The sequence below is a fragment of the Neophocaena asiaeorientalis genome, unplaced genomic scaffold (genome assembly GCF_003031525.2).
Source record: "Neophocaena asiaeorientalis asiaeorientalis breed wild unplaced genomic scaffold, Neophocaena_asiaeorientalis_V1.1 scaffold268, whole genome shotgun sequence".
Classification (NCBI taxonomy): Eukaryota; Metazoa; Chordata; class Mammalia; order Artiodactyla; family Phocoenidae; genus Neophocaena; species Neophocaena asiaeorientalis.
The window spans coordinates 5,220,457-5,244,741 of NW_020173979.1; the positions used below are offsets into that span (position 1 = coordinate 5,220,457).

Below are 24,285 nucleotides of genomic sequence, written 5' to 3' on the forward strand. Positions count from 1 at the left end.
CAGCAAAATTGAACAGAAGGTACGAGTCCCCCACACATGCCCAGCTTCCTCAACGGTCAGCATCCCTCATCAGAGCCAGATCAATTTTCCAGACACTTCTTTACACCTAGAATTTTTTGTGTTAAGTCAAATTGCCTTGGATAGAGAGAGAGGGTGGGGGGAAGGGGGCGAGAGAGAGAAAGAAAGGGAAAGAGGGAGGGAGAGCAGGAGGAAGAGGGGTGGGGAGTACAAGAGCAGCTTTCACTGCTCTTGGGGAAGGAGAAGGAGAGAGTAGCTAGTCTGGTAGATGCAGGGGGAAGGTGGCCAGCTTGCTGTATGTGTAAGGGTGACCCCTCTTCTGAGGTCCTCTGAATTGCTGCTTTGGACCACCTCTGGGCAGCGGGTTGTTAACGTCCGTTCCAGCTCAGACGTTCGATTAACCCAGTGGTGCCAAGTTCTTTAATGCACACATGCATACACAATCCTTCGGGTAACTCACAAAATGACCCACTTGCCATGAAGAGCAAGTGTTTAACAGTCTCATTTATGTTAAATAGAGCTGAGGTATCAGGAGCTGCCCCCAAAGTCTGACGAGAGTCTCTTTCTGGACTTTTGTGCCTATAATTTTGGGAGGCTTGAGTAAAAGAGACAAGGGTGCGGTGTGAGCACAGCCCCAAGCTTCACCACCATTCCCATTGTTCAAAAGCCTGGAGTGCAGCCAACAAATATGTCTGAGCACAAGTCTACCATTAGTCACTACACTGAATGCTGGGACACGCAGACAATTAAGTATAGAATAGACGTTAAGAGCCTGGGGTTGAATCCCAGCTTCCTGTGTAAGTCTCAACTTCAGCACCTTCAAAAAAGGAGATAATAGCACCTATAAGACAGGGTTGACATGAGGCTCCGTGAAGAGGATGATATATAGTTCTCAGCACGTGTAGGTCCACAGATCTCTGAATGAAAGGGACCTGATGTAACCCTTGATCCAAGTTTCTCATTTGAGAGACAAAAAAATAAAACTCAGAGATTTATTCACTTCTAAGTTGCAATAGAAAACTGCAGAACTGAGAATTCAGGTCTCCTGAGCTCCAGTTCCACATTCTGTTCCACTACCAAATGATTACAAATAATAGTAATACTAGTAAGAGTTACCCATGACGATGATACTCCATTTATGAGCCCTCACTAAATGTCAGACCCCGCCTGGCCTCTCCCAGGCATTATCCCATGTCATTCTCACAGTAAACCAACGAGGTAAACATCCTAGATTGTTCCCATTTGACAGATGAGGAATCAGATGCTCCTAGACATGAAGTGTCGTGGTTAAGGCAGCAAAACCAGGACTTGATCCAAGTCCTTGTTCTGAACAAGTGTCCTGGGCTGTGCGTACTTCAGAAATGGGATGTCTCTCCTCAAATAATTTTACCCTCTTTAGTTAAAGCCATAATTAGAGCCTCATTTGCCTTTGGATAATTGGCTTCCCTCTTTGCTCTGGTGTCTGGTTCCTCTTGGGCAGCCGCTCCAGCCTGGAGGGTGTCACACTCAGCACATCCGCTGTGGCTGCCCAGGGCTAATGAGGGCTCTCAGTGTGGTTGCATTTAAGTGCCCGGTATTGCAGGGAAGGTCCATGCACAGACATACCCCCTACCATCAAGAATGACGGCAGGGCTGTGAAAACACGTCCCTCCCAAATGGGAACATGCCGCTCCAGCTCTTTAAGAGAGGACAACACGATCTGCTTTGCGCTGAGCCTATCGCACAAGAAGATAGAAAAATCCTGTGGGCGAGTGTGTGTGTGTGTGTGTGTGTGTGTGTGCGCGTGTCCCCACACGCACGTGAAGAGGAGGAAGAAGGGAGAATAAGAATCCTCGACAAGCACTAGAAAAGCTGGATGAGATTCATGCCCAACAGTGAAGAAATAAGGAGCACAGAGGACAACCATTTGTCTATTAAGACAATGAATTCCAGTAAGTTTTTCTTGCATAAAATTAAATGAATCCAAATGTCCCTAAATAGGAAGACAGTGAAATCAGTTATAGCCCATCTATACAACAGAGTCCTATGAAGTCCTTAGAAATGGCATGGGAAAATGTTCCTAATGATTCTCAGTGAAAGAAGCAGATTACAAACCTGGCAAAACATTATCCCAGTTATATATAATATATGATACAAAAGAAAGGAAGAATAACAATGCTTACCTCTAAATCATGAGATCACAGGTGCTTTTATTTACTTCCAAATATTCTACAAAAACACAATATTTTTATAATACTAATTTCTATGAACAATAAACATCATTTTTTCCAACAATGGCCCAGCATTCCCAGGAGAATGCCTGATAGAGGTTATGGTGTGGTCTGAGGCCCTCATTAGCAAGGGAGTGTGTCAGGCAAGGATGAACCCTGAGCTCTCCTAAGGCTTGAAAGGCAGTGGTCTTCAGTGAGACAGTGCTCCAGCCCTGACACTACAAGTTCTCCCGAAGAACTGTTCTCTGGAGAGGGCCTACATCATACTCACTACCCCTCAAAGTTCAGCTGACATCCTACCTCTTCTTGTCCTCAACATTCCAAAAGCACTATTCTCACTGAATTCCAATAGTAGTCATTCTTATGGGATTATTTGTAAATAACTCTATAAATTTATAATACATTTATTAAAACCCTATAAATTATTTACAACCCTGTAAATTATAAATTTACACCAGAGGCTGCTGTGCTGGGTCCATATGCAGATTTTATTCAGCCTGAAAATATCATTTAAAACCTAAATCAGCAGGTTTCCCATAAAAAAAAATTTGTGGGACTTCTCTCTCAAAAAAAAAAAAAAAAGAGAGATAAGGTAGCATTGGGCCCACATATTGACATAGATAGTAACAATCACTTAGCATTGATTCACAGCTGTCCTATATACCCAATGACATGGACTTTGCCCCAGTCCTCACTGCTCCCTATTGCTCCCCACTCTGAGCTGAGTGTGGATTGATCATTTTCACTCTTGTTTCCTTAGTAGTAGAGAAATATTTTTCTGTATACTTATCTCTGTCAAAGGTGGGGAAATGAATGACTGACCAAATGGCACTGTGCTTTAGGGAAAAAATGAAAGGAATCACATTTCTTTGTGAAGTGAAGAAAGTTCTCACACGTTTACTAGGCAAATGGAAAATCTGTTGTAAAAAATATAACTGAAGATGACATTAAGTGTGTTTGTGTGTGTGTATATATGCATAATATATTTGCTTAGGTTATTATATATACTATATATATACTATATATTTAATATATTTGCTTAGGTTACTATATAAAATGGCATAATAACTATCACTCTGTACCTTCATTTCTATTACCTTCATGGCCTATGTGGGCTCAAGTTTGAAGAGCTTTGGGGTAAGTCTTTTCTCTCCCAACTGTAAGCTCGCTGGGGGGCGCTGAAAATTTTCTGTTCCAGATGTCATATTGCACAGCAGTTTAGAGAGTGGATGTTGAAATCAGACAGACCCCATTTGGAATCCTGGCCCTGCCATGCTACTTGATCTATGACTCTTGGCAAGTTTCCCAACCTCTCTAACCTTCAGTTTCTTCACCTGTAAAATGGAGATATTAATATCTACACTTTACAGGAATGTCATGATAATGAAATGAGATAATGTGTGAAAAGTCTTAGCATAGTGCCTGCCACAAAATAGTTAAATAAATGGTGACCCTGAAATTATTTATTACTGTATTTCTTTCACATTTCCCATAACACAGTGTTGCTACATTTTTAGCTTTTCAATAAATATTATTGAATTAAATCTTCAGCTGGTCTTCAATTCAACTGTATCATGGTCTTAAGGAAACTTTCTCCTATTCTAGGAAGATGTGGAGAAAAAAATCGACAAAATCAAACTTAAACAGGTCAACATAAAAGTCTCTGAACATTTTAAAACCTGCCTCAGTATAATTCAAACCATCTATAACTGTAACTTCACAATGAAAACAAACAAAAAATTTGGAGTAAACATAGAACCTTTTAAAGATTTATATAAACTCTATCCTTTTGTGTGTTTCCACTTGTCATTCCAAAATTGGAAAAAATCCCATGGAACTTGGTTTGAAAGGTGTAAGAACAGCCTGCTTTTGCTCTTTAGTTTTAATGAGGTAAATTGTTTTTAATTGCACAAGAGTTGATTTGGTTTACCACTAAAGAAGTAATCTGGGATTCTCTGCCCCACACTCCAGCCCCAATTAAACTGTATTCTGTAATGTCATTAAAAGCTGCTATTCTAAGTATTTGAGGAGGTTCAAGAGGGAGTCTCTTCTTTGATTGTATGCCAACTTTTTTTTTTTAACTTCAGCCAAAAAAAAAAAAGAGGACAGTTTAATAAATCTCTCTTGGATTTGTTCTGCAGCTTATTAAATCACTGTCTTCTCTGATTCTGGATCTGAAGGTTTCTTTCTGACATTGAATTCTGAGATCAGTCACATCGAAAAGGAAAGAGATGTAAGGAACAGCCCCTTCTCAGATCTGCAAGTGTAGAAGGGACGTTTTGGAACTGGAGGTAGCTTTGTAACACTGTAGGTGGGAGGGGCAAGCCCCTATCTGAAGAAAGATCTTCGATGCCTCCAAATGCTCTGAGGAGAAAAATCTTAGATTCTCAAAACTCAACAGCTCTTTGTGGAAGAAAATAAATTGGCTCCAGTAAGAATATCCTTTTACCTTTTCCAGGGTTCTGAACCTCACTGTGTGATCTTGAGGGCATCGTGCCACTTCCCTGCATCCGTTTAACCTTCTATAAAATATCCTCATTCCTCACTCCCAGCTCAGGCAGGACATTTAGAAGTGTTGGGGGCAATATATGGGAGAAGGCGTTTTTAGGCACTAAATGGTGTTAGAAAGATTCAGCAGTATTGCCATTGTCACTCAGGGAATTCTTTTATAAATCAAAGATTTTCATGTTGGTAGAGCTCTGGAAAATCTTTGGAAAATCTTGCTCAGTCTCGTGATTTTATAGTTGTTCTACAGAGCTTAAGTGACTTGCCGAAGATCACACAGCTGTGCGGTAAATGAGATAATGTACATCAGTGCTTGTCGCAGTGCCTGGTGTATCATAAGCACTCAGTAAACCTCACCTACAGGTGCTACTGCTGACATTATTGTTGCTAATTTCCTGCTATAAGAAAAATGATCATTCCAAGAAACCATCTCATTTTTTTCATAACTGATAAGGTCCAAAACCTGGAGAAGTGTTATTTCTTGGCACATAGTTCCCAGGATGCTAACATAACACAGGATCCTAATTTGGGGCCTTGCTTGGGAAGGAGAGGCTATCCCTTTCTCCTGACCCTTCCGACCCTTCCACCCACAAGTAACACAGAGAAACTGCACGCTGTGGACCAGGGATTGAATCCAGGCTCCAGCAACCCTGCCCTCAAGTCCCCAGGGAAGAGCAATGTCCTGGAAATGGAAAATGACACTGACTTGGAGAAAGGAAAGACTGGCCAACACTCGAAACTGGGAACGCTATGTGGCCAAATGGCAAAAAAGACAAAATCAGACTCCTACCTCACACCATACATAAAACGTAAGCTCTATAGGTTGATTAAAGACTTGTGTATCAAAAACAAAACTATAAAATTCTTAGTAAAAATATAAATGAAAATCTTTCAGACTTTGGTATTGAGAAAGATTTCTTAAAGATGACACAAAAAGATCTGACTGTTAAAAAGATGGATAAATCTGTACAAAGAGTAAGAAATGAAAAAAAAATACATCTTAAGTAAAATGAAAAGACAAGCTGTAAGTGGGAAGAAGATTCTCATAATACATAAAATCAGCAAAACATGAGTATGAAGAGTATATAAAATATCCTGCAAGTTCATAAGAGGAATACAACCAACCCCAAAGAAAAATGGACCAAAGTCATGGACAGACATATCACAGACATGAAACCCAAGTGACAAGAAACACAAGGAAAGATTTTCAGTGTCACTGGTGATCAAGAAACTGCAGATCAAGACAGTGATGACGTATGTTACACCCATTTTACTGGCAAATTTTTAAATTGGGACAATATCAAGTGTTGAAGAGAATGCAGATCCACACAACCTCTCATCCATTATTGCTGGGAGAGTAAATTAGTGCAAGCACCTTTGGAAACCCGTTTAGCAGTATCTCCTAAAGTTAAATATTCAGATCTCCCATGACCAAGCAAATCTACTGGTAGTTATATGCTCCACAGAGACTCTTGAACATGTACAAAGAGAGACATGTACAAGAATATTCTTCGCAGCAATGCTTACAATTAAAAAAAAAAAATCCGAAACAACCCAAGTGCCTAAAATTGAAAGCATGAGTGAATAAACTATGGCTTATTCACACAATAGAATTTTCTACACTCATCAGAAAGATGAACTCCAACAGTTTGTAATATGAATGAATTTTAGTATAATATTAAGTGAAAAAAGTAAGTCCCTTCAAATTACTCATAGTTCAATACCCTTCTTTATAAAGCTAAAATAACCAAAACACTAGAGAGATATGTATAGATGCAGTAACACTGCATTAAAGCAGTGGAATGATTAACAAAAGATTCAAGAATGGGTTACCTTAGGTGGGGAGAGACACACACAGTTACAGGTAGTTGATTGTTCAGTTTCTAGTGTTTGGTTTGGGTAGTGAGTGCAAGGATGTTTAATTTATTATTAAAAATAACTAACTAAATATGTTAATAAATAAAAGCAAGCCCTTGTGTGGACCAGTGATGAGCTACATTATGAGTCAAGTATTATGACAACCCCTGTTCTCTACAACTGAGGTCCCATCTTCCCTTTTCCTTTGTTTTAAGGGACACTGGTCACTGAATAATGGTATATTTTACTGCCCAGGTGCACAGACTAGTTTCTGAGAGTGGATATCAGTGAGGCCCTAGGCAGACTAGGCACATAAAGAAATAATATATATCCCTTATCCGTAAGGAGCTCTCTCCAGCAGCATAGATAGTCGCACCAACAGACAATGAGAGAGAGAAATGCCAAGTATCAGGGTGAGGTCTCTGCTATGTGTTGTGGGATCTGCTCCTCTTTGCTGCACTGCTCTCCTTCCCCCACTCAGGCTCTAGGAGCTCCGCTTGCCAACTAGAGAGGGTCAGTCAGGGGGCCACCTGCATCAGAATCCCCTTGGAGGGCTGATACCATGCACATCCCTGGCCCCTCCCCAGATCTGCAGTGTCAGAATCTTTGGGGTAGGGTCCAGGATTCTGCAATTTTAGCAAACTTCCCAGATGCACCTAAGATCTGAGAAATCTTCCCCGCAGAGATTCTATGTCTTGCTTTATCCCCTTTGAGAATCCAGGATAATATTTTGAATGTGCTACTCTCTACTGTCACACTTCCCCCCATTGGTCAAGAACCCTGGCAGCCATTCCATTTTTATAGCCCCAGGGAAGAGAGATGAGGAAGGCTTCCTCAGAAAAGAAGATATTATAGAGCAAAAAGGTAGCGGCCCCTGAAGCCACAAGACATGTGTGTCCCAACATGCCCACCTTGGACTAAAGTCCCAAAGAGAGATATTTTAGATAGGTTGTGGGAAAAGGCAAAAACAGAGTCTCTCTTCCCTTTCCTAATTGGGTCCCTGGGACCTGGTCCCAGACACTATTTTGGAGAGGGAAGGGGAACTATTTTGAAACAGAAAGACTTGTTAAATCTGAAGCCACAAGATGTCATTGACTGAAATTTTTAAGTTGCCACAGTCCAAAGTGAGGTGGAGACTCAAAAAGATTAGATTAGATTTAGAACAAACAAAACCAAGAAGCTTCATCGTCTCTGCACGTTGAGTGTGGTGCAGAAATTTGCAGACTGGCACCGGCTGTATCTGCGCTACCACCCCAGGGCCTGTCCTGCAGCAGGGACTGAGTAAACGCGGAATGCGACTAGGCTGAGGTGCCTGAGACGTCAGGGAAGACGCACTGCACACTTGACCTTGGGTCAGGGTCTTAAAGGGATGAGTGGGAGTTACTAGTTAGTGTGTCTAGGGGTGGGAGTAGGGAATGGGGCGGGGGTGGTGGTGCAGTAGAAGGTATTCCGGGCAGTATTCACGAAGCAAAGAACTATGGAAGGTCATGTATGGTGCCAGGAGAGACGAGGAGCCAGCCAGGAGCCCAGAGCATGTCCTCGGAGGAAGAGGACTTGTTCCTTTCCTGCCTTGTCTTTCACAGCAGTCTTAGTACCCAGCCTGATGTGGACATCCCAAGTCCCAGGCAGCCTGCTTATACCACTTCTCACTGCAGGAAAGCTGTGCTTTAAAAACCTGCAGTGACATAGCAACCACTGGCATCTAGAGTCCCATCTCCTGCCCAAGCAAAGGTCCCCGTACACAGCTGTCAGAGAGTTGCCCAGTATTTGGAACAGGGGCAGAGAGTGAGGAAGGAAGAAAAAAATCTCTCAGGAGGAACAATGTGGCACTTTTTTCTAACATGGAGAAGGAAGCATTTTCAACAAGAAAATAAACATATCTTCTCCTTTTTATTCATTATAAGAACAAAGCATGGCGTAGTGGAAAGAAGAGGGATTTTGTTATTCAAAGGACTTGTGTTCCAAATCCAGCTCCACCACTGCTATCTATGGGTAGCAGAGACGGTCATCAAATATGCTATGCATTTTCCTTCAGTTCCCAGATTCCCTCGCAACTAGGTTGGGAACATGTGATGGGGTCTGGCCAGTGGACTGCGGGTAGAATCTCTGGGTGTCACTTTCAGGCTGATGTAGTTGAAAGTGGCTGTACTTCGTTCCTCGCTCTCTTCCCTGCTGCAAAGAGGCCATGGGTACAAGCTGGCATAGCTTCACAGGGGACAAAAGGCGCCCGACCTTCCTGACCTTTATCAGACTTTGCACAAGAGAGAAATAAACCTTTGTTAAACCACTGATATTTGGAGATTGATTTGCTACCCCAGAATCACATAGCCAAATACACTAATGCACTAATACATTGTAATAGAACCCTTGGTCTCATTGGGATGAGTCAAGTTACTTGACTCTCTAGGCCTTGGTTTTCCCATCTATAAGATGAGAATAATTATACCTATGTAATTGGGTTGTAAGAATTTACTATATGTTTATGTCCTATATAGCAAATAATATATAGCTGGCATTTAATAAATGTCTCTTCCTTTGATGTCATTATTATTCCTGTGGTTATTACTGTTATACAGGGGATACAATAAATGTCTTTAAATAAGCAGCAACTGTGTCAGGCACTCTACTAGTTGTTTTACATGCATGACCTCATTTTTGTAGCTAAAGAAACCAAGCCTCAAAGAGGTTACTTGTTCAAAGGAACACAGAGCTAGCAAGTGATCACGTCAGGATCAGAAACAGGGATTTCCCAAACCAAAAGTCCATACTCTAATGGCAACATTCCTACTCACATTTCTCAGATGTGGAACCCCGGAGGCTCAGAGACGTTACATAAGTTCACCAAGCAAAGCAATAACTGTTAGAACGAGCGGACTTTTCTCTATTCCAGACCAGTGTTGCAATGATGTGATGATTAGAAAAGATAATCCCCCGCTAGGGCACTGGACAGTGATGTCTGTGCCCCCTCCCACCACAGAGGCCTAGCCCATTGTGAACTGAGGTCCTAGCAGCTCCAGAAACTGTGGGCAACAGATAAGAAGAGGGGGAAAGAAGGAAACTACATCTTGATAAAAGGAAAACTGGATGCTTTGTGTTCAGAGAACGGCTTCTCAACAAAGTTTCCAAAGAAAATCCCACTAGCTGAAAATAAACATTGAAAGGGTTTCCAAATCTCTGTCAGATCTCTGTCTCTCTCTCTCTCTCTCTCTGTCTCCCTGTTGGTCCCTCTCTCTGTGTGTGTCTCTGTTTCTCTCTCTCTCTCTGTCTTCCCCCCACCGCCCCCTGTTTGTTTTGGAAGTTGAGAAGAGTGAGCAGTGTGGATCCTAAAGCAGTTTACACTGAACCAGATGGCACATGTGATTAGCATCAGACTAAAAAGACACATTACTTAGAGATTAGGTTCTAAGTAGGGACAAATCTGTTCCAAAGGAACAGAAGGTTTGGTTTTCTCGCAGACTCCCCTCAAGAGCTTCCTCGGGGCGTACCTATTCATCCCTTCTCCCATCAGCACCATCAGGCAAGCCTGAGCTGGAGAAAACAGGAAATTCGTCTCCACAGATGTCCCAGTTCTCCTCCCGCTGAACCCGGAAGTCATTCACACAGGGCAAGCCACTCCCTGCGGGACCTCGAATGCTGGTGGCCCCTGACTCCCTCATACCCCAGGCTAACAAGTCACTTTATGCCACTGAGTCTGCACAAAAACCCAATGAGACTCGTTCTGTGGTTATTCCCACTTTACAGCCGAGGAAACTGAGACTTATAAGGATTAAGTACTTTACTCAGGATCACAAGTCAAGTAAAAGTTGAGGCGAATGGAGGCTAATTGCCTCCATGAATGAAGAAAGAATTAAAAAGTGTGTGTGTGTGTGTATGTTTTAAAAGAGCCCCAAGGAGCAAACCATCCTAGAGGATGTCTGTCAAGTGTCCCAAACTATATAACTATCTTGAGGCCCTGCAGCAAGGTAAACAATGAGGTGAGAAACCACAAACATCTCACCCTGACCTATTCTTCTGGGCTCACATCGCACAGGTCCTATGCAAAAACACTCTAGGGAAATGAAATAAAAATTGGAAAAACCATTCAAAGCAGGAATGAGACATGGATACAGACCAAGGCCTTTTTGTTCCTTAAGTCCTGTGCTTCTCAGACCCTGGAGAAAAACACACAGCTTTCAGGGAAACAAGGAAGCTTAGCTTAGGGTTACGTGCAACTGTCAACTATGAAGGGATGCCCTTATTGCAAAGAACCTGAAGGTTAGGACAGAAGTTGGGAAAATGAAAGGAGCAGCAGAAATAATAACCACAAGACCAGTAATAACAGTGATCACTCAGTATGGGATATTATATTGCTCTGATAAGCACTTGAAACGTACTGTTGGTCTCATCAGCCCACACAACAACCTTCTAAGACAGACATTGCTATCATTTTTCCCATTTTACAGACGAGCTTACTGAGGATCAGAGAGGTTAAGTAAATTGCCCATGGTCACCCAGCTGAAAAGGGGCTAAACTAGGAATCCAACCCAAGAACCAGTGCCCTTAACTAGTAAACTTTCTCCCTCTTCTGCATAGGACCCTCCTGAAGAGAGGCCAATAGGATAGTCTGCCAACATTTCGGAAAGTGCTTAAAAGCCTTCTGTTTCCTCTGCTTGATGTCAGTACAAGTGTTCAAGGCTGTGAGTACAAGCTAATGTCACCAACAATACTCCAGGCAATTTGCACATCTGGCAGTTAGATAAGTGCAGACTTAAAGCAAACTGCATCCCTGAGGCACAGGACAATTCACAGGGAGAACAACAGAAGGGATTTCATTATAACTCAGACTTGGCCAAGGAATCAAACTCACCTTATTTCAGGGTATAAAGGAGACACTCACCCAAGAGCCCCAGACACCCAGTTAAGCTCGTGCGTATGAACTCAGATTGTATTCACTTGGAACTTGAGGATTTAAGGAGAAGGCTGAGCTGAAGTTTCCCTTGGGGTGTTTTTTTAATTGAAGTATAGTTGATTTACAATGTTGTGTTAGTTTCAGATGTACAGCAAAGTGATTCTGTTTTATATATATATATACATGTATACAGATATATATATATGTGTGTGTGTGTGTATATATTCTTTTTCAGATTCTTTTCCTCTTTTGGGTTACTTTTGTAAGAGGGTTCACTTAACAAATAAATAGTGGGAGAAGAGTTACCTTTAAGCTGTGCATAAGAGCATACTGCTTTCACACGTGAACCAAGGATGGATAGACTAATTATACATTGCAGCCTCTTTAAAATGGGTCCCCCAAGGGCTCTCTGTTCACCTACTTCTAGTCTCTGTACGTATGTAAAGGTAAGAATTTTGCATTTTCTTTGTAACTGTGTACAACACTGGGGCTGGCCTTCTGTCAATTAATATTAATCAGAGGGTTTTTACTGAATCTGAAACTCAAAGACGCAGCAGGGCTGGCGAGCAGCAGCTGTCCAGCCTGCCCTGTGATTATGCTAACCCTCAGAGGCCACCATCAGCCCGGGAGATGTGACTCCAGTAAAGGAATCACTCCTACTCCTCCCAGGCTGGGACTGACACCGCATGCCCAATCCAGGACCGACCGCGCTAACACTCCATCTGGCCTCTATGCTGAGCCGGGCCCCTGACCGTGACTGCCGCGCTGAACAACGAAAGGGAGCCAAGCAGCCCTTGCTCTCCGCTGCCCGTGCAGCACCACAAGCAGCAAGAGTCGGCCTTGCCACGCCCCCTAGGATGGGACTCACTTCACTTCTACAGCGACACCACCTGAAATCCAGAAAGGGACTGCCAGGGCAGGGAGGGGCAGGCATATTTCAAAGTTTTCAGAGTGAGGGTAATTTATTCCGACATGGAAATCGGAAGGTGAAAACCGAGGAAGGCTCACTTAAAAAAACCCAGTAATACAAGGCATACAGTAAGACTTAACCAGGATTAGTTTCCAATCACCTTACACAAACCACCTTGCACAAACCAACCATGTATGTACTGCGTTAACCTGCTGTCACACATCTGTCTAAATGGTCAGGAAACTCCAGGCATGGATCTGAAATCACAAGAACACTTTTCTTCCCATGCCCTTCTCCTAGCTTTAATTACACGGGGTGGGATTCAGACAGCGATTCTGGATGTACCATGTCAACCAGACATTAGGGGGGAAAATCTTTACAGTGAAGTGGTTCCTGAATCTTTAATACATAAATATTCAAGCTTCACTCTGAATAAATCCCGGGTGGGACATGACTGATCCTCTGCTTCCTAAGACTTCTTACTTCTTGCACAGTTTGCTTCTCACAGAGAGGAGTGATGTAGGAAATGGTGAATACTGACATCTAAGTCCTACCTGCTCATAGCTGGAGGACGTGTGGCCATCCATCCCACTGATCCCCAAAACAGGGAACCCCAAGGCTCTTGACTGTGAGATGCTGGCTGGGGACTGGTGGTTACCAGAGATCAGTTTGGGTGAGCAGAAGCTCTGACCACAACCATTGCCCAAGTCCACTGTCATTTCCTGCTCTCCAGGAAATACCGTTACGTGAAGAAAGGCAACGTCCAGAGCAGTTGTATAACATGTTACTATGAGAGTAGTAATAAAAGACCAGGGGAGAATATGTAGTAAATGTGTGTTTGCTTGCTTATATAGTGAGTGCCCCTGGAAGCAAACACAACAGGAGACTGAAGCCACTGGTGCCTCTGTGAAGGGATCAGGCCTTTACCTACTTCTCATGTAGAGTAAAAACCTCACAGCAAAATGACTCCAAATTTAGCCTCTCAGTAAACTTTATCAGGAAAAACAAACAGTTCAGCCTATGTTTTCCTTAAATTAGTTTAGATTCTGATATCTAAGTTGTCAGCTACTTTCTGCTTTTCCCCTTCATCCAGACCAAGGGAGTTGTTAGAGAAGAAACAGTGCCTAACTGCGCAGCATGTGATGAGCACGTGGGGTTTCTGGCACCCCCAACCGGCCAGGATGCTTTGCACTCACCTTGCTTTTTAAAGAGGTTGCTCTGGACTATCTCATTCATGGACTGGACTTTCTGCTTCTGGAGTTTCTCGGGAGGGATGCAGGTATAGAACTCATAGAGGAGTTGGCTAAGGGCAGGAAAAACCAGAGCATGCAGAGCTTGTTAAACCAATGTCTGCCACCTCCTGGCACTTAGAGTCTGTCCATCCCCAGCCTGCCATCTCTGCGGGGGGGCAGAAACAATGTACCTCTTGCTCCCTTCGCCCCCCACCTCCGTGCATGATAAGCCTTCAGTAAGTATGCATAGTTGGTCTTGGTGTTGAATACTGACAGCATTCAAAGAGATGTGGAAATCTGAAAATAATATCAAGAAACCCGACCACTTACTGTGTGTGTCAGGCACATGTTTTGCACTTGACAGCCACTGTGCCATTTAAGCCTCACAATTCTATGACGTAGATCCAATGCTTATCCCAATTTTACAAGTGGGAAATGTAAGGTTTAAAAGGGTTAACTAACTTTCCCAAAGTTACACAGCTAGGGAGGGTCAAAGAAACAAGGGTTCAAAACCAGATTCTAATTTCATTGCCATGCCGTTTTATTCACTAATGTTTTATGCTTAGTAATGTTTTATGATAAATCTTAAGATCAAAAAAGGTCCTTAATTTTTTAAAAAACTCTGAAAAGTTGTGGGTTAGAACCAGTTTGGGATATGAAAAAGGAGATAGCTCTTTCCAAATAGAGTGAAAATAAAAATACCACTGAAACAAAATTACAGCTCCTGTCAGCTTTCCAAAATCAGCTCATTGTGCTTATTCATTCTTTCAAATCCTTATTAAGCATCTACTTAATATGTGACAGGCAATGTGCAGGGCAGTGGGATACAATAGGAACAGACTTGGTCCCAATTGGCATGGAACTTACATTCTAATGGAGGTCAACGTACAACACAAAAGCAAGCAAATCAATACAAGGCCGTAGATGCAAAGAAGGAAATGAACAGGGAGTTGTGTCAGAGAGTAACGGTGCAGGGGTTGAGGGAGGAATAGAATTTATTTACAATGTTCAGAGGTAGCTTCTCCAAGAAGATAACATTTAGCTTGAGACCAGAAGAATGAGAAGCCAGAAGAAATCTTCATATGAACGGTGGATAAACTGACGAGAGCTGAATAAAGTTTGGAATGCACTGAAAAGAACTGTGCCCATGTTTATTTCTTAGTTTTGATAGCTATGCTGTAGTTATCTAAAATGTGAACATTAAGGGGAGCTGAGTGAAAAGTATGCAGGAACTCTCTATACACTATCTCTGAAGTGCTTTTCCAAATCTAAAAGTATTGCAATATAAAAAGTTTTTAAAATCTTCTATACGTTATCTTGGAACTTAAGTGAATTTAGGAAAAAGAGGAAAAGGGTGTATCTGGCTCAGATGCCCCTATTCTAAGAGCATAAGCACAGTAAAATAATGTGTTCCTCCCATGAGAGGAATGGGGTGAAGAAGGAGAGAGCGAAGGGGAGCCCATCTCATTATCCCATTAAGTGTCCATAGGTTGTTCTCCATTTGTAACTACAGGGCTTACAGGGCAAAGACTGGAACCCCAAAATAACCTTCAAGCCCAGGTGAAATGGAGACATTTACACCAAACATCAGTTTTTTAACCTACATGTTTGTATTCTGCATCACTGATATTGTCAAAGAAGGATGTTTACTTTATAGTTGGTTTTCACCAAATCTGACACAACCCAATGAAACTGTAAAAATCCCACACCAATATCCCTGCAGGAAGTTCTGACCATGTGTCCTCCCTGTCCCCGTGCTGAGTGCCTGGCTGGAATTACCCACAAGAGCTCTCCTCTCCCTCTGAATCTCTGGCTTGACAACAGAGCCCAGGAAAGTACACACCATAAGCTCACCTGAGTAACTTTGCATCAAAGACGGTTTCCACATCATAGAGGACAGATGGGATGTATTTCAAAGCTGCCACCTAGGTAGAAAGTGAAATAAACATGAGCAGTGCCCACGGCCAACAACTCTGCCTGGTGGTGAGAATACTTTGCAACATAACACAGATCAAGGGAAAATGATCCTGAATCCTGGGCACTGCTACAGTGATTCAGACTCTGCATGTAGATTCAAACACCAGGTGTACTTCTTTCAAAAGTTTCTTCTGTCTTCAAGGGAGCAGAAATGTAGAGTAGAGCAATCAAAAACTTTGAGGTTATACACACTTACAGTCAAATCCTGGGTCTACTCCTTAGTGGCCAGGTGACTTTGGACAAAACACTTACCCTCTCTGATGTCTCAATCTCCTTATCTATAAGATAGAGGAAATAATGTCTATTTTGCAGGATTGTACAGATTCAAAATAATACAAATGTGGCATCCAGCAGAGAGCCAGACATATTTGCGTGCTCAATAAAGGGTAACTCCTATCTTTATTGGAAGATGGTAAGCTTGAATTGTTTTGTTGGTGGCAAGGATGACATGGACTGAGTTATTTCTATTTTCTCTCCCTGGCCAATTTGTGAACAATCGTCAGCGTGTTTTGGTCCACTAGCTGGGTTAGGAAAACTGGGCATTGTGGTGGATTGTTTCTGTCCTCTGTGCAAGATAACTGATACGTCCATAGGTGGGAAAAAGACCCAGGCCCTTGCAAAACAGCACCATTTGCTAAACAGCAGAGCAGACTGTAATTTCCACAGGAGGAGTTGTAAGTCACATAGTTGGAAAATAATGTTTAAAAATCTGGTAGATGTATCCATTTTATATTTTCTTCTTATTTTTCTGTATATTCTAAGTGTTCTATAGTCAACAAGTATCATCCTTTTACAAACAGACCAAAATTAAAATAGAGAAAATTATTTTTTTAAAGAAAATCTTATCCTAGCCATATACAGTTGTACTTTTTAGTTAACATAAATAATAATTATGACTATCCTCTGAGAGTGTTCAGTGGAGCAGACACCATGCTGTTAGATTATTTTGTTAAACCTTATTTCAGCCTACAAGGGATACACTATTTTCACAGATCAGGAACCACTAGGGCATCAAGATTCAATAACTAACTAGGTCACAAAGTTAGCAAGTGGCAGAGCCAGGATTCAAAATCAGGCAGGCTACTTACAGAGCCACTCCTTGCAACCCTCAAATAGCACTGTTTTTCTCCATGCCCCCACGCTTTTCTTTCTTGTTAGTTATGATTTTTACAAGTCAGTATTATATGTTTGATATTAAAAAATTCACACAAGTATTAGGGTGAAAATTGTCCCTGAAGTCCCACATCTCCATCTCAGCCCCAATCCCTACTCCTCAGAAGGGATCACTGTCAATATTGTGGTGAGTCCCAACTGTTTTCTGTGCATGAACAAGTATGTGTTTGTGTGTGTGCATGCATGTGCATGTGCACATGTATGTGTGTGATTATACAGTTCAGTAACTTGCTTTTTGCAGTTAACCATGTTATCACCAGTATTTTTGCACATCACTTCATAGAGTGCACTCTTCATTTCTAATCACTGCACAACAATGCTCACATGGGTACACCAAGTCCTCCTTACTGACGGACTCCGTGCTATCTTTAGTTTTTCTTTATTATAAAATAAGTGATAAGAAAATATTAAAATATACATCTGTGTATCTGTGAGAACCCCTGTGTGATGGATGCGCTGCTTGAAGAGAAATTAGTGTGTAAAATGTATGTACACATAGGCAAATGTACATACAAATGTATATACATTTTAGGAGATAATGTCATATTAACTTAGAAGCGGTAATCAATTTCCTTCTACTCCTTTCCCTATAACCTTGCTAACACTAGTATACAAATCTGTCTCATTTTGTCAATCTGATACATAATTTGCAACTGCAATCTGCGAATTTTTGGATCTAGTCCAGGTGGGCACCTTTTCTATACTTATTGAAAAACTGTATTTACTATATATAGCTTGTTTATATTCTTTCCCCATTTTTCTTTTGGGTGATTTCTTATTGGTGTGGAATTCTTTATATATCATTAAGCCCTTTGCACAGCTACATGTAAAAGAATGAAATTAGAACACTCCCTAACACCATACACAAAAATAAACCCAAAATGGATTGAAGTCCTAAATGTAAGATTAGACACTATAAAACTCTTAGAGGAACACATAGGCAGAACACTCTATGGCATAAATCACAGCAAGATCCTTTTTGACCCACCTCCTAGAGAAATGGAATTAAAAATAAACAAATGGGACGTAATGAAACTTAAAAGCTTTTGCACAGCAAAGGAAAACATAAACAAGACGAAAAGACAACCCTCAGAATGGGAGAAAATATTTGCAAATGAAGAAATTGACAAAGGATTAATCTCCAAAATTTACAAGCAGCTCATGCAGCTCAATATCAAAAAAACAAACAACCCAATCCAAAAATGGGCAGAAGACCTAAATAGACATTTCTCCAAAGAAGATATACAGCTTGCCAACAAACACATGAAAGGATGCTCAACATCACCAATCATTAGAGAAATGTAAATCAAAACTACAATGAGGTATCACCTCACACTTGTCAGAATGGCCATCATCAAAAAATCTCCCCAAAAAAAAAAAAAATGGTTCTGAAGAACCTAGGGGTAGGAAAGGAATAAAGATGCAGACGTAGAGAATGGACTTGAGAACACGGGGAGGGGGAAGGGTAATCTGGGACGAAGTGAGAGAGTGGCATGGACATACGTACAGTACCAAATGTAAAACAGATCGCTAGTGGGAAGCAGCCGCACAGCACAGGGAGATCGGCTAGGTGCTGCTCTGTGACCACATAGAGGGGTGGGATAGGCAGGGTGGGAGGGAGACGCAAGAGGGTGGAGATACGGGGATATATGTATATGTATATAGCTGATTCACTTTGTTATAAAGCAGAAACTAACACACCATTGTAAAGCAATTAAACTCCAACAAACATGTTTAAAAAAAAATTAACCCCTTTGCAGTAACACATTTTGCAAGAATTTTCTCTTGCTTGTCCTATAGTTTGATTGTTGCTTGTCTTTTAGCTGCAGTTATCGTATCTTTCATTGCACAGTAGGATTTTAATTTGTATGTTGTCAGATGTGTCAGACCTTTTCTTTACATTATTGGATTTTGTGTCCAGAGATTTATTCTTTATTTTTTCGAATCAAGATGGCAAGAGATAACAAGATTCCAAAGTGAATGTTTCTAAAACTAGGGTCTATTGGGACACCCTTTTCCCATAAGATGATGTTAGGTATTCTGTGGCGGGAAGGTGGGGGGGGTAAGGAATTGCAATCAAATAATTAGAGGAAAGTTTGATTTAAGCAAAGATAAACCAGTAAGGTGTTTCTGGAGGGGGTTTTTTGGCAGAACTTTTCAGAATTTTAATATGCTAAGATGCATTATGACATTCTTCCAGGCAATTATAGTATACAGTACATTTCAGCCTAGTTGGTCAGGCCATCTGTATCAGGAAACATCAAGATATGGCAAAAGCAGATGCCTGCAGGGTTGGGAAAGCAGCAGAAAGAGTGAAATGAGAAGAGCACAGGCCAGTGGGAAGCGAGGAGGTATGTGGAACCCACACTCTGTCTAAAGAATGAGTCATTCTTGTTCACTTGTTTTAACACTGTGCTAGCCAAATCAAACACACCTGCAGGCTGCACTTCTCCCGTGGGCTGCCAGCGTAAAACCCCTACATTCTAAAGAGACATCTGAGGCACATGGCCTGATAAAAGCCCATCTAAGCATTCTAGCAAACTGCTCCTTCCTTCACTCTTAGGCTGAGAAACATAGAGCTCTGGGCCCACAGGCACCTGGGGCGGGGGTGTGGGGGGGATCCCTGTGCTCCACCCAGCACTTGCATGCTCCGAGGCCCATTTCTTCACCCCCTGAGCCTCAGCATCTTCATGTGGGGCAGAGAGGAATGATGCAAACTAAAGTATATCTTGCAGCTATTGTAATGCCCAGCAGGCAGCAGGCCCCCAAAAGTGCGTGTGCTGGATCTCTCCTTATCTCATCTCTCTGACACCAGCCCTCATTACCCAGCACCTGGACAAAGTGTAACATGGACTCATCATAATTAAGACCAAAGTGAGGGAACAAAAACAGAAATGAAATTCTCGGCGAGTTGGGGAAAGCCAGGACTTCAGTGTCTGCAGCAAGTTGCTGGCTTTCAAGGGCTGCATGTCATTCCAGGGCTTCAGAGTGATACTGTAGAGCACTAATCACCAGGTGTCTACATGGACACTCACACTTAAATGCTTCAGCTATTAGTAAGGAGGAGCTGGGCAAAGCTGGGACAAGGGCTGCTTCAGAAGGAGCCAATCTTCCCAGCCTCCCAGCCCTGGGCTGGCAATAAAGTAAAACAAACTGAGGGGTTGTCATGCTGAGACTCAAAGGGTGTCATCACCTCGACAGGTGTATTAAACTTCCATTTGGTCCAGGGGGCCTCACAGAGAAATGGCAGGCCTGTGGTTTTCTTTTCCAAAGGGGACAGGAAGTTTGCCAAGTCTGTTGTCACAGCCAGCACTGGCCTCAGGAGGCCCGTCCACAGTCCTCACCTTCACACAGCCCTGACACACTTGAGTGGAGTGATAGCAGGTGGGTTCAAGCAGGCACTACCACCAAGCACTCCCAGGAGGCAAAAGAGCTCAGCCATAAGACCTGCTGGAGACCTCCATTCATTGCAAGTTTCTAAGGTCTGGGACTAGAAACAGCTTGGCTTTCTAGACCTGTTGGCCTCCTGCGAACTGCGCTGCTCTACTGTTGTTATTATCTTTACTCTCATTAATATTACTATTGCACATAAATTTATATTCCTGTATTATTACTTTCATCCCATAGTGTATATCCCTATATCATATATAATATTTAATAGAAACAAACAGATGTTTTTATGTAGGTGTGTATGTGCATATATATACACACATACCTGCGTATATATTAGGATTAAAATATATTAATCAAAATAGCAAACCATTATCGGAAACTTTATACATGCATGATCTCATTTTATTTTTACAACTGCTCTATGAATAGACACTGTCATCCCACTTTACCAGTGAGGAAAATGATAGCACGGAGAGGTAAAAATAACTTGCCAGAAGCCACATAGCTAATAAGCCACATACACAGCAAAGATACGTACCTGATTCTGTCCAACTGGCTTCAGACCAGTATGCTCTGCTTTAGGAAAAGTTTCCATCTTGGTAAGTGCGGAGGTTTTAATACAGGAGACAAGGCAGAAGTGGGGGAGGAGGTAGATAAAGAAACATCTCCCGTTTAGGAGAATGGCTTTTGAAAGAAGGTACAGTTTTTCTGATATGCCTTAAGTTAAGAATCCTCTTCACCACATATATGAAGGTTGCAAGAATGGCCACCAGGACAACATTTTCCAGCTCAGTAATTAGTTTATAATGTGGCACCGAGTGAATTTCCTAGATGAATCATCAATTCCAAGCCCCTCTGCCAGAAGCCAGGTACAGGCCACAAGAAGAGAGCCAGCCCCAAATCAAGGAATCGTGATTTTACTGTGGCCCTAAGAGAAGTCGCATGAAAACACTTGAAATGATTGCTATCCAGATGGACTTCACCAGAGCTGATAATCCTGGGCTGCTAGCACACAACAGATGTTTAAAAATAGCAACAAAAATCAAAACCACACAGTTGCACTCCCTCAAGCTCAACGGGGATTTGTCTTCTACGGGTTTCCAGGGTTCCTTATCTCCCCCCGCCCTCTCTTTCTCATTCTAACCAAGACTGCACTGTGTTGGTGCCAGCAGACACAGACTTCTGGGCAAAAGAACACATCCTGCAATGGTGCAAGGTTGTACGAGAACACTAGACATCTTCCTCATTCAAGAGCTCTGACAATATTCCCATCCCATCAATTTTCAACCCTTTTATTTTAGCCAAGTAATGGACAGTCAAGGTCCACGGAAACTGGACAAACACTGTTACAGGGACTCACCGCAGCTGACCAGAAGCAGCAGCTTCCTTATAGATGCTAAGCTGTCCCTGAGGAAAATACATCCACTCTCCCCAGACATTCACCCTTGCCACTTGTCTTTCAGTGAAAGGGAAGGGAAGAGGGGCCAACAAGTTCTGGGATATGAACGTCTCTGTGCTTTCTGTAACCCAAGAGTGTGCTGGCCCCTGAGTCTTGGCATGAGGCAGGAGAATTCAGTGTTTAAAATGGCTGGCTGAAGAGGCCGAGTTCAACTCTAGGTGGGTCCCTTTTACGTGAGTGTCCTTGGGGAAGTTAACTCTCTATGCTCCAGTTTCCTCATCAGGAGAATGAAGGGAATAAAGTCACCTACTTTATAGGGTTGATGTGACGATTAAATGAAAAATAAGAGCTATCAATGGGACTGCAGCACCTCATTGGAACAAAATTTCATCCTACCCTCCATAAATCCAACATTCCCAAGTACTGCCCTTAAGTATGGGGTAGGTGGTTACGAAGGGGACAGTAAAGAATCATTTAACAACTTGAGATGAAACTCCGGCTCTGGCTGTTAAATATGAGTCTCCCCTCTCCTACCTCTGGGGGCAGCCTGTAGACCACTTCTCCAGAATGAACCACTTTCTTCCCTTACGTCGGACGTCTGGGTGTTTTACGAAACTTAACAATGAAAAGAGAGGAAAGGAAGAGGCCTCCTTAATTAGCCTGACTTCATAACTGCAGACCAGACATCTGCCCATCTGTACTGTTGTTCACGTTGCTTATTGCCTAGCCACCTAGCATTTTGCCTGAAGACTCAGCTCTTTAATGAAACCATACTTTCAAACTCTGGGCTTACACAGCCTGGATTCAAGTCCCAGACCTGCCACTTCTCAGCTGTGGTTAAGTTACTCAATCTCTCTAAGCCTCCACTTCCTCATCTGTAAAGTAGAGATAAGAAGAGTATTTGCCTAATAAGGTGGTGGTTATAAAAATCAAATAAGCTAACAGTATATGTAAAGGTTTTAGCTCAGCATGTGACACATAATAAATGCTAAAACATAAAATAGTGCAAACTAGTATTCATTCACTCAGCCAAAAGATATTCAAGTACCCACTATGTGACAGCCACTGTTTCAGATACTGGAGACCTAAAAGACAGAGCCCCCTGCACTCCTGGACACTCTAGTGGCTATATTAGCAATCATGTGTGGCGATCATAGTGGCCAAGGGAGCATATCATACAATTATGAGTTGCTTATTTATTTCCACTCATACCATCAACTTGGAGAATTATAAAGAATCATGACCTAAAGGAGAATGGGTCTAATGGGTCTGCACAACGTCACCAAATGGCCATCACTCACACTTGAGCTACATCCAATTCACAACTGTCTGGTGTTGACTGTCTCACTCTGCCATCAGTTTTATCAACAATATTCACAGGGCTGGCACACATGGGGACTTCTGAGCATACGGCCCATTCTTGAAAACACGTGGAAACCCCTGGCCATACCCATTCGTTGTGACTTAGAGAAGAATATTAACTTTGGAGTTAGAAGAGCTGGGTGGATTGAAATCATAGCTCCACCACTATGAATAGGAATAATTTAGGATGAATTATTTAACCTTATGAGCCTTCTGTGGACACTGAAGACAGCGATTCCTTGCAGACCTTTGGTAGGACTAAAAACACTGCATGTGAAAGGTCAGCTTCATGCCTGACACACGGTAAGTACTCAATCAGTGGAACGTGTTTTTAATGCTCCCTCTACCCTCTTTGGATGGCTAGCTTTAAATTCTCCATAGTTTTGGGTGAGCTACTGCCATGCCAGCTCTGAACAATAAGGAAAACCACAGAAAGCAATTCACAAAAGCCAGATGAAACTCAGACATTGAGAAATAACTTGCTTGGGCCCCAAAACTCACAATAGGCAAAGCTAAATTGAACCAGACAGGCTTTACTCTGAACTGAGGCAGGCATGAATTAGGGTTTCCACCTAAGCCACTACCCAGCTGGAAGTAGAAAGTCTGGACTAGAATGTCAATCATTGGCATTCTTACTCTGTGCTCTCACCCAAAACTTATGGCAGACATTACTAATAGATCACAGCACTCTTTCCTACTGTACCCCCATGCAGGCTCAGAATCAAGACTACAGTCATGTTGTACTATTTCACTGGTGAAACTTTCCCTTCCTTTTTCATTTTTCATAGAGTCAGTTCTTGTGAGTTTATCCTCCTTGAAATTTATACCTGTTTCTTGATCTAACAGAATAACTGGATGACCTAACACTATTCGACTTCATGTGACAGGGTTAGAAACAAAAATATTCCCTTCCAGATTCCACTATAGGAAAATGCCCTCAAGGCTTCTGTTTTATGATGAGGTAAAGGAGGGAGAGATATAAATGACTAAAAATTATTTAAATGGAACTATGTAACAGGCTTTACACACCATGCTTTACATGCATTACTTTATTTAATCCTCTCAATAATCCTCTAAATTAGACTTCCCATTTTATAAAAGGATAAACGAGGCCCAGGAAACTGAAGTGATTTGCCCAGTGTTACCTGCCCAAGGGGGCATGCCCCATTTCCCACCCAGATCTCTCTGGCTCGAAATCCAAAGCTCTTTCTCCTGTAGCAAATGTCAAAGTCTGCAGAAGATCTCTTGTGTGGGGTTTGCTAACATCAAATGGCCTTGACTCCTTTCCCCTCATCGGCCCATGCCTGGCACCCTAAAACAGCATTCAGGTTTTTTCAAATGGTATTGCTCTCTGTATTTGA

General features: G+C 42.2%; 1 protein-coding gene across 1 annotated transcript in view; it reads right to left on the reverse strand.

Moving 5' to 3' along the window:
- The window catches only part of DOCK2 (dedicator of cytokinesis 2), a 408,357-nt gene that overhangs the window by 279,878 nt on the left and 104,194 nt on the right, over positions 1–24,285 (reverse strand). The window contains exons 24-25 of the mRNA XM_024753337.1: positions 15,475–15,545; positions 13,585–13,691 (exon numbers count right to left, since the gene is read on the reverse strand). Coding sequence (XP_024609105.1) covers positions 13,585–13,691; positions 15,475–15,545 — 178 coding nt within the window. The remainder of the gene's footprint in view (positions 1–13,584; positions 13,692–15,474; positions 15,546–24,285) is intronic.